Below are 13,699 nucleotides of genomic sequence, written 5' to 3'. Positions count from 1 at the left end.
GCCTTCCATATGCACTCCGACGAGGGATTGAACCCTCCTCCACCGGGAGGCCACTCCAGCCAACTGAGCCATACTGTTCAGGGCTAGACAACGTGTTTGATACGATTGTCTAAGCAGATAATTATTTACCACACACCAGTGAATTCAACCAGATAGTTTAGCCTCTCCCTACCTTCAGATTGTCTTCCAGAGTCAATTTTTTTAAAATATATTTTATTGATTTTATACAGAGAGGAAGGGAGAGACATAGAGAGTTAAAAACATCGATGAGAGAGTCATCGATTAGCTGCCTCTTGCACACCCCCTACTGGGGATGTGCCCGCAACCAAGGCACATGCCCTTGACCGGAATCGAACCCGGGACCCTTCAGTCCCCAAGCCGACGCTCTATCCATTGAGCCAAACCAGTCCCGGCTGTTTTGTTTTGTTAATCCTCACCCAATGATATTTAATGGATGGGAGGCAAGGAGGCAGGGGAGGAGAAAGAGAAATATTGATGTGAGAGAGAGACATAGATTGGTTGCCTTTCATACACACCCCAACAGGGGGCAGAGTTCAAAGCTGCAACTCAGGTAACATGCCCTAGACCGAGAATCAAACCTGAGATCCTTCCATGAGAGGGCTGATGTTCTATCCACTGGGCAACACTGGCCAGGGCCAGGGTGAATATTGGAGGAAAAAAAACAAAACAAAACAAAACTCGGTGGATTTGAGGAAGCCTTTAGAGTAGGTGACATTGTAATCACTCCTAGAGATTTTTTTGGTAGCTGAGAGTTGGGAATGTGGATGCACAGTCGAGAGAGGCAGAGGAAATGTGTGTAAGTAGAAGTTCAGGATGTTCCTGAGGAGCCAGGGCATAGATTGGTGCGTCTGGAATATAGAGGTGGTTTGCAGGAGAATCATGCTTCCTAGTTAAGCTGGTCCTGGAAGAATTGGTGATCTTTCAATAAAAGAGGGTTTTGTGATAGAGATTAGAGCAAGAGGCTCATCTTTATAGGATATGTTTCAGGAATACTGCCAAGTGGGTGCATGTGGCAGACCTGCTACAAGAGAGTGGGATCATTTCTAGAGTAGTTCTGTACTAGACTATGGGGGAATTTTCTTGCCAAAGTAAAGATTTAGAGTTTCTTCTGGCCGGGTAGCTCACTTGGTTGGGGCATCATTCTGATACACCAAGATTGGACATAGAAGAATCAATCAATTAATGCATAATAAAGTGGAATAACAAATTGATCTTTTTCTCTTTCCCCTCCCCTTCTCTCTCTAAAATCAATCAATAAAAAAATAAGAGTGGCTTTTTTTTTTTTCCTGCAGTAGTAAAGAGCCATCAAATGCTTATTGTTTTTAAATATGAATAGTGACATGAGAACCAGGGCCATCTTTAGGATTTCTTTCCATGAGACAAGTCTAAATTAGAGGGACAAGATGTGAAGGACGCAGGAAGACTAGTAAGTAAACTCTTTCTTGTCAGAGGAAATAAGAGAAGTTATGAGAGAGCAGAGAGACCAGGATATAGGGTCAGGGAGTGTGTTTGACATCACGGCTAGAATTTCTAAAGGTACAATAATAAAGACGAGACAACTGAATAAAGACAATTTTCCTACTTATTTATTCAAGTAATATTGGGGGGAAAGATTCAGTAAATACCTAGAAGTAAAGTTGTTCTTATTTTCCTTGTTCTCATGTCTCACATGTGTGGGTTGGCGCGAGTAGCTTGTGTTGCTGACATGGGGCAGGCCCACTTTTGGTTTGGGTGCTAGCTAAAACTACAATCTTTTGGCTTTGCTTGTTAGAGAATGCTTTTTAACCTTTTTGGTGCCAGGGCTCATGATTCGGGGTCCACTTTTATGTGGTTTAAATAGAGCAATTGGATGATAAGACTTCTCAGTAGGTAGACTTTTCATCTAAAGTTGCATTTTCCCATCCTTGGCATTTGAAATGAGAAATAAAAATGATCTCAAGTTTACATGCCAGAGCCCTCTGTAGAATAGGCTGAGTATAAAGTAAATGCTGTTTTGGGTGCCTGGTAATCTTTTAATTACAAAACGAGCCTTTTGATTTTAATCTTCCAAAATGTGCAATACTGAGCCAGGAAAACCGCTTTTTTAAAGTTCACATCCTGCTGATTCTTTCAGATGAAAAGCTCCCACCTCTACTCTATAGCTTGCAAGCTGAAAGTAAAAATATCATTAATCTTGTCCCATCTCCACCACTGCCTATAAAAGACTCGGGTTTGGAGTCAGTCCTGAGCCACGGAGGCAGCCAGTCGCCCAGAGGGAATGCTTAGGTTTCTAGAGCCAGAACCGAGGCTGGAGGGCCACAGCCCGTTAACTGAGCCGTAGTCCAGGGGTGACTTATGCTCTCTTTACATCGTCTTCCCTGTCATCGCTGCTTCTTGACTTAGCTTGCCTCCCTCAAACATGTACATATGCATAGCACAACGCGGATACTGGTAAATTTTACTGTTTTTGTTCTTTTGTGACATCTGAAACAGCTTGTACAATGAAGACAGAAACCTGCTTCGAATTAGAGAGAAGGAAAGACGCAACCAGGAAGCTCACCAAGAGAAAGAGGCGTTTTCTGAAAAGATTCCCCTTTTTGGAGAGCCCTACAAGGTATTTATTGTTTGCTAGAAAGTCTAATTTATCATCCTATTTAACTCTGTGGTGAGAGGGAGATTGAACCACAGCCATGACTGTGAAAAATAAGACAATTTATCCTAGGGATTATTTCTGAAAACAAATATGAAAATTCCCTGAACTTTGTAAGTCAAAATTGCCCAAGATTGTGGTTCTCTTTTGTAATGTTAGTCTTCCATATGTAGTAATATTTGTCCACGACTGGCTTCTCAGCAAGGAGTTAGTTTGCACTGCACGTTAAATTCTATGCTGCACATTAAATGGAGGCATTTTTTTTTTAATGGCATTATGTAACATGGCTTACTACATGTTGGGTTTTCTTAGATTTCCCCCCACCAGTATCTAACTTTGCTGTTTTCTTTTTTTTCCAGACAGAAAAAGGCGATGAGCTCTCTAGTCGAATACAGAACATGCTGGGAAACTATGAAGAAGTAAAGGAGTTGCTCAGTACCAAGTCTCTCACTCATCACCTGGATGCTTCTGAGAACAGGCCGGGAAAGCAGAGGAGCCCTTTGCTTCCCGAGAAGGGGAGCGGCGTCCCAGCGCACTCCTTCCACAACCGCGTCCATCACCAGCCTGGGAGCGCTCCCGCCCCTGGACCACTTCCTGTTGGTAACATGAGCCACCATCAAAAGGTGACACAGCCAAGGATGGAACCAATTCCAAGTCTTCACGTGAAAAGCTATGGCGCTCCGGACAGCCAGCACCTGGCCCCAGATCGCCTTGGCCAGGAGGGGTACGGTTCTAGCCATCGAAGGAACGGTGACCGCAGAGCCGAAGGAGACCACTGTGCTTCGACGGCAGACCCAGCTCCCCAGAGGGAGCTCTCTCCCCTCCTCTCCTCTCTACCTTCCCCGTTACCCCCTTTGTCACCTCCACATTCCAACCAGCAAGCTCTTCCCAGGACACAAGGAAGCAGCAAGGTCCACAGCGGTAACAATAACAACAGTAAAGGCTGCTGCCACGCCAAATCTCCCAAGGACCTGGCCCTGAAGATCCGGGACAAAGAGACCCCTAAGGACAGTCTGATGGCAGTCTCCAGCCTGGGAGTGGCCCCTCCCCAGCCACCTTCTCAGTCTTTCCCCCCGCCCCCCCTCCCCTCCAAGAGCGTTGCAATGCAGCAGAAGCCCACGGCTTATGTCCGGCCCATGGACGGTCAAGATCAGGCTCCTAGCGAGTCTCCCGAACTGAAACCGCTGCCGGAGGATTACCGGCAACAGACCTTTGAAAAAACCGACTTAAAAGTGCCTGCCAAAGCTAAGCTCACCAAGCTGAAAATGCCTTCTCAGTCCGTTGAGGTGAGTGGAATTTCATATCTGGGCCACTGTCCCTGTGCTGAGAGGTTTTAGATGGAAGTTCTGGAGAGCTGGGGGCGGAGTGTCAGTAGCTTTTGAATAAGGAAATTCTTTTTGCCCTTAGGATATTGTTGACCTACCAGAAATTCAGGTCTAAGATGGAATACTGATTGGCAGATACTGAAATGTGATTTGCCCAGAGGTTAAAAAAAAAAATTAAAATCGTTTTATTGAGCCACAATTTACATGCAATAAAATATAGAGATCATGAGAGTGCGGGTCGCTGTTTTGAAAAGTGTGTACACACCTGAATAACCCAATAATGTAGAGGACATTTCTAACATGAGAACATTTCATTGAATGATTTGGGCTGTATTGCTTTTGTTTTTTTTGTTTGTTTGGTGGTGTTTTTTTTTGTTTTGTTTTGTTTTCTTGGTTTGTTTCAGGGAACACTGGCTTCTTTAGCACTGTAAAGAAAATATTTTTTGTTTGTTTCCTCAGCCCCAGTTAGTTTTTCTTGAGGTCAAAACCATTAAAAAAGTCAAAACAAGGCCAAAATGTTGAAAGCAAAGCATTACTTTTTAAAAGTTTGTGCCTTGTAAATTGTTAAGAAACTTTGAAACTAAAGTTCTGTTCTAATGTATTTACTACCTAAGAAAGAGGGGGATGTGTGGTGACATTAGAGTAAGTTGCAAATATAAACAGAATGTTTTTCAACTATGGCTTTTTCAAGTAACCAAAATACTGTACCTTTTTTTTAATACTGTACCTTTTTAAACAAAGAAGTTCTCCTTTCTGCCCCCCCCCCCCCCCACAAATGGCAGCATTGTGTTTGAATGAGGTGAGTCAGAGAACACATCCTATCACTGAAATTCTAAATTAGTGCTAGTGACTCCAAAATCCAGATCAAGAGAGTCAAGTAAGTGTTTGAAGTAAATTTTTTAAAGTTTATCTGTTCAAGACTGTGGTTTTGTTACATCTGTTGGATAAACGTTTTCATGTGCGTATCCATTGCTCAGAGTGTGTACCTAGAAGGCAGTCTTACATAGTGCTGGAAGGTAAAATTCCTCAAGGTTAAAAAACAGATTCCAGGATCCTTAGCTGCGAAGATAACCCTTATCTTTAAGGAGGAAAAGATGACCTGGGTTTAGAATAGGCTAGGGTTCTGTGTGCAGTTTGCTCTTGAGCTCTAGTGTCTCCAGACGTCTTCAGAATGGGACTTGTTCGGTGGCTGAGGGAAAATGAGAAAGGGCCGAAAAAGGAAATGGTAGAAATGACCAAGTTGGCAGAACCCTGCCTTTAACTCCATCTTATGAAGATTCACCGGAATGAGCCATTTATTGCGCATTTTTGTGCTACGATGGGATTTAGGTGAAGGGAGCCAGAATGAAGGCGGGGAAAGATAAAGCGAGGCTCTCCCTCCTCACAAGGGGGGCCAGTCAGCCTGCCTTATTATTAAGACAGTAAATAACTTACTGGGATTTGCTTTGTTTTATTTGTTAAACAGGATCTGTTCTATTTTCCCAGTTAAAACACACACCACACACACACACACACACACACACACACAATTTAACATTAATTCTTTTTAAAAAAATCTAGATAACTAAAAATGGCTTTAAAACAATTTTAAGATAAAATAGCAAATATTTGCATTGCCCACCAAATACCCAACCAAAAGGCTTATGTGCAGGGTAGGATGCCAAAAAAGTATTTCTCTGTGCCCAGGAGACAGAGTACAGTTGAGTATAGACTATCTGCTACCAGGTGCTGGAGCAAGTTTTCAAGTGTCAGCCGCAAGACAGCAAATCCTGTAAGTTCAGCAGTAGGCTTCCCAGTAGCCTTTCAGGAAAGAGGATCCTAGTTTACTTCTTGCTTTTTTGGTAAAATAAATAAATGAATGAATGAATGATAATTGCGCTGAGATTTCTCCAAGATTTTATTTCGTACATAATTTCAAATACGTACTGTGTAGGTTAGATGGCTCTTGCATATTTTTTGAGTGGACTTTTGAAATGAACAAAATCCTCCATAAGCTTGGTGATTGGAAAATGGGGTTTTCTTTGCACAAGTGCACATGCTATCAACAATTGAGTGGAGATAAAGTTTTCATCTTCGGCCTGTGTTTGCAGTCAGCATTCATTTTAATTCTGCGGCACTCTCGGCAGCCACAGTGCCAGCCCCATGAGAGGCCTTAGGCAGTGCTGGTTTGGGAGGTGAAGCTGAGGGCTCAGGCAGATGGAGGGCTTAGGATGTCCTTTGTGAGGAAAATTAGGAGCCAAGAGCTTGAATGAAAGGGAATTAAGTGTGTGATGCAGGGCTATTGGTACTTTTCTGGCTAAGTTTTGGATTTAATTTAGCTTTTTAAACTAAAATCTCCCATGTCACATACTTAGCATTAATTTTCTGTTCACATACCCAGTTAAAGGTATATTTTTAAGAAAATGTAGGTTGAATTTAAGATCCCAAATTTACTATTCTGGTGACTCCAAGGAAAGCATAGAGATTGGGGACTAAAAGCAGGGAGTTAAACACAAAGCAAGTGAACTCTGAATATAGAACCAGAATATTAGCGATATCCCGGCTAATTGTGGTTATTGGGACCAAAGGACAGAATGAAAGGCAGAAGGGGAAGATGGCTGTTGGTAGAGCTGTGAAGAGAGGCTGGTTTATCTTTATTTGCTTAGTTTGTCCTAAGGCAAGTCAGAGGAGGTTTTCTGAATGTGGGGGTGAGGGTGGAGCTTGTGGTTTGCTTCAGTGCTCTCCTTTCCCCACTGTTTTCTTGAAACAATATTTAAAAAGTGGACCGAAATGGAAAAGTCATCTGGTCTCTTTAGTGTTCCTTCCGACACAAGCCACGTGAGTGTGGTTCCCTCCACTACTTTACACTACTTCCTGTCCTTTCACTTCATGGGAAACACTTGGTTTGTATATTTTAGTTGGTTTTCCTAAAAAATGATGCTTTTCTGGGGTAAATCATTCTTATATTTAAAACTTAATCTTTCCGAAAGTCCTAGAGGAAAAAAAATTATCAAAAGGTCAATGTTATGACTACATAGAGGCCTGGCTTGCAGGAGTCTGCAACTCGGTTTTCTCCGGGTTTGTCCGTTTTAGTTTTGTGCCAACTGGAAGATGTAGAGCAGCTTAACATGACCCATCTGAGGGCAAAGCCAGTCCTGGCTGGTCTCATGTGGGTAACTCCCAGCCTTAGAGTTACACATCAGACATTGCCCTGCCCTTGTGGAAGCTTGAGGACCCTTTGCATTTTCCTTTTCTGCCTAAAGGTAACAAAAGAAAGTCAGAGAAAACCACGGCATCCCTGTGTGAGTGTTCTAGAAGGGAGTGCTGAGAGATATGGGACTTATGAAATAAGCATTTTATTGAAAGGGAGAAATGGAATAAGCCGAGGTATGTATTAAATTATATACTGGACTTAAACTATTAAAATTGTAAAGATAAACCTACAGCCCTTTTCATTTAGCAAATAAGGCCTTGGAGGGTGAGGCAACTTCATTTTGCTAAACATTATAGTTAGTAACAGAGCCACAGCTAGAACTCCTAATTCTGTGATCTTTGTACTTTTACTTGTTGCCAACTATGATGGGAGGATTTTGAGCAGTGAAGTGAAATTTTTTATTTTTTATTTTTATTTTAAATAAATCTTTATTGTTCAGATTATTACAAATGTTTCTCTTTCCCTCCCTCCCCATTTGCTCCCCTCCACCAAGTTCCCACCCCACCCTCTGCCCTTTCCCCACCCCCCATTGTCCTCATCCATAGGTGCACAGTTTTTGTTCAGTCTCTTCCCGCACCCCTCATTCCCCTTTTCCCCCAGAATCGTCAGTCCACTCCCCTTCCATACCTCTGATTCTATTATATTCACCAGTTAATATTGTTCACCAGGGTTTTTTTTTGTTTGTTTGTTTTTATTTCCCTTGGCTTTTAGCTTCACTTGTTGATAGTTACATATTTGTTGATCATAATTTTTGCCTTTATCTTCTTCCTCTTCCGAAAGAACCCCCTTCAGCAATTCATATAATTCTGGTTTGGCGGTGATGAATTCCTTTAGCTTTTTTTTATTTGTGAAGCTCTTTATCTGGCCTTCGATTCTGAGTGATAGCTTTGCTGGGTAGATTATTTTTGGCTGTAGGTTCTTGCTATTCATCACCTTGAATATTTCTTGCCGTTCCTGTCTGGCCTGCATGGTTTCTGTTGAGAAATCAGCTGACAATCGTATGGGTGCTCCTTTATAGGTAACTACCTGCTTTTCTCTTGCTGCTTTTAATATTCTCCCTTTGTCTTTCGCTCTTGGAATTTTAGTTTTTTAAAAGATCATTCTGGTTCCTTGGAGAATGACTTGGAGGGGCAAGGGTGGGCAGAAAACAGGGAGAACAGTAAGGGGTGAGCAGTGATGATGGTGGCCTGGAGTTAGGATTGTAGTAGTGGACATGGTGAGAAGTGGACAAGTTCCAGATATGTTTGGCAGGGAACGATAGGGCTTTGTGGTTGATTGGAGATGGGAGAGGGCCTGAGGTCTGAGGGATAGTGAGGCATCAAGTGAGGCTCTTAGATTATTTATTTATTTATTTATTTATTTATTTATTTATTTATTTATTTGAAAGGTATGGATGGTGGGATAATACTAGCTACTTGGGATGGAGTTGACTTGGGTGGAACAGGTTTAGCATCAACCATGTATTAAGTTTTTGAGATGCTGTTATATATTCAGGTCAGACTTGGCAGTTGGCAATCATAAGTAGTAGATCAGCCCAGAGGAAATGTTAAGACTGGAAATAATAAATTCCGGATATGTTTGCATGTATATAGTTAAGGCTTTGGGTGGAAAGAAGTGACCTGTTAGGTCTTCAGAAGCAAAAATTGGAGATCATCTGGGGAGCTTGAGAATCTCTCCATCAGTGGAAATTACAGTTTTGTTTTTGTTTGTTTGTTTTAGGGTTTGAAGTATAGATGGCAGTGATATAATTAGTCTTATTTTATGTCCCAAATAACTCACTGGAACTTAGTAGAAATTACTATCAATTTGCCATTGTTTCTATCTCCTTATATGGTCCTACTCTGTTCTGATCCTCATGAATCTGACTTTGAGTCCTAGTGGTCTCTGATTTCCACAAAGTATTGCTCTTTTCCTTGTGACCTTTCAGGACATCATTTGGGAATGTTTTCAGTTACCAAGTGCTTCCACCTGAATTCCAAGACTGAAGTGTCATCTGCAGCTGGAAATTAATTCCTTGTTGGACCACTTTGACTCATGGCAGTTCTTAAGTGGAGCCTTCTGTTTTCAGCCCAGCAGGGTGAAATAATCCACAGTGGGAAACTGTGATAGTGATTCACTTTGCACTTAGGTGCACACACAATCTTCCCTACTTCCATATTTAGCTCTTATTATCCTAAACCTCGAAAGAGAAACTGTCCTATTATGAAATGATCTAAACCTGCAGGCAGCTAACTTTTGGTCTGTCAGTGGTATGTGTCCTGCTGGTGCAACACTCAAAATACAATTTGAAACCCCAATGTCTTCCATATACATCATCATTTCAGCAACTTTTAACTCAGATATCTTGAGTACCTACTGTTGGCCTAGTGCTGAGGACAGGGGTATAGTGGTAAGCAAAGCCAGGTGGTTCTGGTCCTGATGGACCTTAGCTATCTAGTTAGCAACTGACATTATTCAAATAACCGCTCTGATCAATGTATGAGAACTTGGACAAGTGCTAAAAGGAAATTACCCAGACAAAAGATTGATAAAGGGTACCGTGACTTAACTGAAGGAGGTCAGAGAATTCTCTGAGTAAGTTCTGTTTGAGCGAGACCCGAACATTGAGTAGAAGTAATGAAAATGAGGGATTGTCTTGACTGCCCGCACTGCTATGACAAAATACCATGTACTAGGTGTCAATGAACAATGGAAATTTACTTCTCACATTCTGCAGGCTGGAAGTCCAAGATCAAGGCACCAGAATGGCCATGTTCTCTTGAGGGGACCCGCTTTCTGGTTTTCAGTTGGTTCCTTCTCATTGTGTCTTCCAATGGGAGAAGGGGTAGGGGTCTCTCTGGAACTTCTTTTATGCGGCACTAAACCCAATCAGGATGACTTGACCCTCATGACTTAAGCATTTCTCCAAAGCCCCACCTCTGACTATTATTACTTTTGCAGTTTAGGATTTCAACATGAACATAAACATTCATACCATAGCATGCATAGCAGGTGTGTTAGGGGTTAAGCAACATCAGTGTTGCAAGCATAGGTAACAGTACGTGCCAGTGGCTTACTTCACGTGATGAACAGATACCTTTACAACAAGTCCTCCTGGGTTATAAGCCCAGTACTGTAGATCAAAGGGAAATTTTGCATTCATTCTGGAACTTGGCAGCACATCATAATCACCTGGGGAAGCCTGTTAAAAATACAAACTGGTAAAAAATAAAAATTCCCTAGGAGACTGATTTGGCAGGTATACAGGTAGGCTCAGAGTTCTGTATCTGATTCTCCTGAGATTTGTTCTAGAGCCTGGAAACAAAACTGTTCCAGAGAGCTGATAACAGGCCACAAGGAGTGAGATAAGGCTCCTTCCCAGTGGTTCCAGTCTTCCGAGTGGGCCTCGGGCCAAGGATTGCAGGAAATTGATGGGGCTTTTTCCCTAAGTTGGACATGAGAGTAGCTTTTGGGGAAAAACCCAGGGAGTAGGACCCCAAACGATACTATTCTCTTTCTCCACAGTTCATGGTTTCCTTTCTTGTGCCCCTAATATTTCTATGTTCATGGGAAAGTAAGATTCTGATACAACCTTATCTAGCTTTCCTCTGTTTTCTAAAAATGTTTTTGGTATATTCATTATAATACAATAGCACATTTAAATTAGATTCCATGAGCTAGCTCTTAGTTTGGGCAGACATACATGACTTACATGTTTGTTAGAAAAATTATAGCAAGGTTATTTGTGTACACAATTAGCTGATGCTGAGTGACTAGAGCAGAATACTTCAATCTATGAGAAATATTGAATAGTAAGTAGCTTGTATTTGCTTAGAGGCTGGCTAAATTTTTAACCCTAAATATGTAAATATAAAGGTTAAAAAGTAGTAGTAGCAAGTGACAATTTATTGCAGAAGCTGCAAATAGCTAGAAGGCTAGATTGGGTCTATAGACACCTTTGTTTTCCCTGCCCCCAACTCCCTTGAGCCAATATTTACAAACTGGAGAATTCTGGTGAAAATTCAAATTTTCAGTTTCACCAGCTAGACCTGAGTAGAAACTGCCACCTTTTATTTCCTAATCCTGGCAAAAAAAAAAAAAAAAAAAAAAAAAATGTTTTTAATTCCTCATTGGAAGTTATGTTTTCATTGATTCCCCCCCCCCCTTTTTTTTTTTAGAGAGAGAGAGAGGAAGGAAGAAGAGAGAAACGTAGGTATGAGAGTTGTCTGCAGTACACACCCTGCTGACTGGGGATCGAACCCATAACCTTTTGGGGTACTGGACAGCACTCCAACCAGCTGAACCAACTGGCCAAGTCAAATCCTGGCAATTGTTTGAGTTTGGAGAAATACTTTAAACTCTGAAGGAATCATTTAAAATATCATAGGCAAAATATATGTTTTTTAAAAAGCTCTAAAACTGCTAGAAATGAGTTAGTGCAAAAAATAGAATTGCTTATAGTAACCCACGACGAAATCCCACAGTTGAACCTTGAAAATGTTTTTTGAGTGGTATTAATTAGAGCTGTTTTCTTTGTATGTTTTACTTTCTATTCCTTCTCAAAAAGCCAGAAGTACATTTGGTACCAGGATAAGAAATTCCTGTTCCTCCTTGTTGTTTTCACACTTGAGATGTTTGTGGCGGGTTATTGGATCCCCCTGGGTCTCTCACGTTGTGCCTTTGCCAAGATGTAGACATTCAACTCTTCAGAATCTTTCCAGGCTGTGCACTCTCCCAGGCTCTCACGTAGCCACCCCAGTCATTTTAGCTCTTCTCTAGATTAATTGTTTTTTATTTTGAGCCAACTGATAATCTTCAGGGACAGAAAACCAGATATTCCACCGGGAGTTGTGTGGATGACTTGAGTTTGGTTTTTTGCTGTTTTGGTAGGAGGTGACCAATACTCATGAGATACTGAAGCAGAATTCCTTTTAAGAGAGGATTCTGGTTCATGTTATCATAAGTTTATTTTTTGACCTTGTATCTCTCCTCTCCACTTGCCAAGGTCTATGTGAAAATCATTATTTTCCAAGGTTAACTTTGCTTCACGTTCACATTTTCCAAAAACTTTATAAGCAGCTATTTTTATATGGATGCTGTTCCTTTCTTTAATTGTTGAAATCACCAGGTTGGCAGTCCCCCACCACCTTCATCCCCTGGAGATTCAGCATCCACACACACCATTAGTTTTTCTCTTGAATTTTATTTAATTCCTTGTTTAAGCTTGGCCTACTTTCCACATTTTCCCCCCTGACCTCGTGGTAATTTGTCAAGTCCATTCTAATCTCCTTCATCTCTTTGGCTGAAGGGTTTTGAGGTTTAATGTTTTAATCTAGGGGCCTCAGTAGTTAAGTAATTAGAGGTCCTATTTCTAGCTGTGTCCCTTAGATAAATCACCTTAGGGGTTTTCTGTTGTTGTGTTGTTTCCACTGCAAATAATAGAACTCTGAAAATTCTATTGGCAAGAATTTGAAGCTTTAAATCGAACTCTGTGATTTAAGAAAGGAAAGCATTCTATGGTTTTCAACTTTCTTGCAGTCATTCTTAAAAACTCAAGCTTCATGGATTCTCCTTTTCTTTATAGCTCACTTTTTAAAATACTCCATCCTAAAGCAAATATTTGCTATAGCATTTTAGAAAAAGTTTTTTTTTAATAGAATTTAATGCTGTAATTAAATTTCTTCCAACATTTTTCATGCTTGAGAACATATTAACTGGTGAAAAAGTTCTTTTGCCAATTAATCTGGAACAGTTCAGTTGTAGAAAAAAATCACATTTTTTACATTCTGGGTTTCTGCCTTTTCAGTAAACAAATACTTGAATATCCACTAGTCATAAAAGGTGCTAATGGGAGAGAAAGATACTTGCAAAGTGAATTTATTACATAATGTAGAAAATAAAGTATAACCAGTCTGGAACTGTTAAGCATAGAAAGCTCACACTGTTCTCTTGTTCATTTTCTGGTGGGAGCTGTTCCACATGCTTCATGTGTATTACCTCATTGACCTCACAGCCCTCCCACGTGATAGGCACTCCGATTATCGCTTAGTCTTACAGAGCCTAGCCAGTTTCTGAAGTTCTTTCATTGTTTACTGAGCTATTTACCCAATAACTGTAGTCACTAATAAAAAGGAGAAATTAGCCCTGACCGGTTTGGCTCAGTGGATAGAGCATCGGCCTGCGAACTGAAACGCCCCAGGTTCGATTCTGGTCAAGGGCATGTACCTTGGTTGCAAGCACATCCTCAGTAGGGGGTGTACAGGAGGCAGCTGATCGATGTTTCTCTCTCATCAATGTTTCTGACTATCCTTCTCCCTTCCTCTCTGTAGAAAATCAATAAAATACATTTTTTTTAAAAGGAGAAATTATTTTAACTTTATTGCAGACAGTATATCATGGTATTACAATTCTGAGATCTTGGGCAAGGAACTTAACCTTGCTGTGCTGTCAGTTTATTCATATGGTCTGCGAGGCCACTGGACTGAGGCCTTCTGTACAAAGTGCCTAGAGCAGTGCTTGGTACATCAGAGCTCAATAGGTGGTGGTAGGAGT

General features: G+C 41.1%; 1 protein-coding gene across 6 annotated transcripts in view; it reads left to right on the top strand.

The window, feature by feature from the left end:
- Window positions 1–13,699, top strand: part of AFF1 (AF4/FMR2 family member 1) — a 199,797-nt gene that overhangs the window by 101,378 nt on the left and 84,720 nt on the right. For 5 of the 6 annotated variants that reach the window (XM_036452767.2, XM_036452678.2, XM_036452586.2 and 2 more), the window contains exons 3-4: window positions 2,494–2,614; window positions 3,010–3,936. The exons of the other annotated variant lie outside the window; for it this stretch is intronic. In XM_036452767.2, the coding sequence (XP_036308660.1) occupies window positions 2,494–2,614; window positions 3,010–3,936 (1,048 nt within the window). The remainder of the gene's footprint in view (window positions 1–2,493; window positions 2,615–3,009; window positions 3,937–13,699) is intronic. 6 annotated transcript variants of the gene reach the window in all.

This window comes from Pipistrellus kuhlii, unplaced genomic scaffold (assembly GCF_014108245.1).
Source record: "Pipistrellus kuhlii isolate mPipKuh1 unplaced genomic scaffold, mPipKuh1.p scaffold_m20_p_1, whole genome shotgun sequence".
Taxonomy (NCBI): domain Eukaryota; kingdom Metazoa; phylum Chordata; class Mammalia; order Chiroptera; family Vespertilionidae; genus Pipistrellus; species Pipistrellus kuhlii.
Note: the sequence above shows the minus strand (reverse complement) of the source record. Positions and strands in the feature narration are given on the sequence as shown.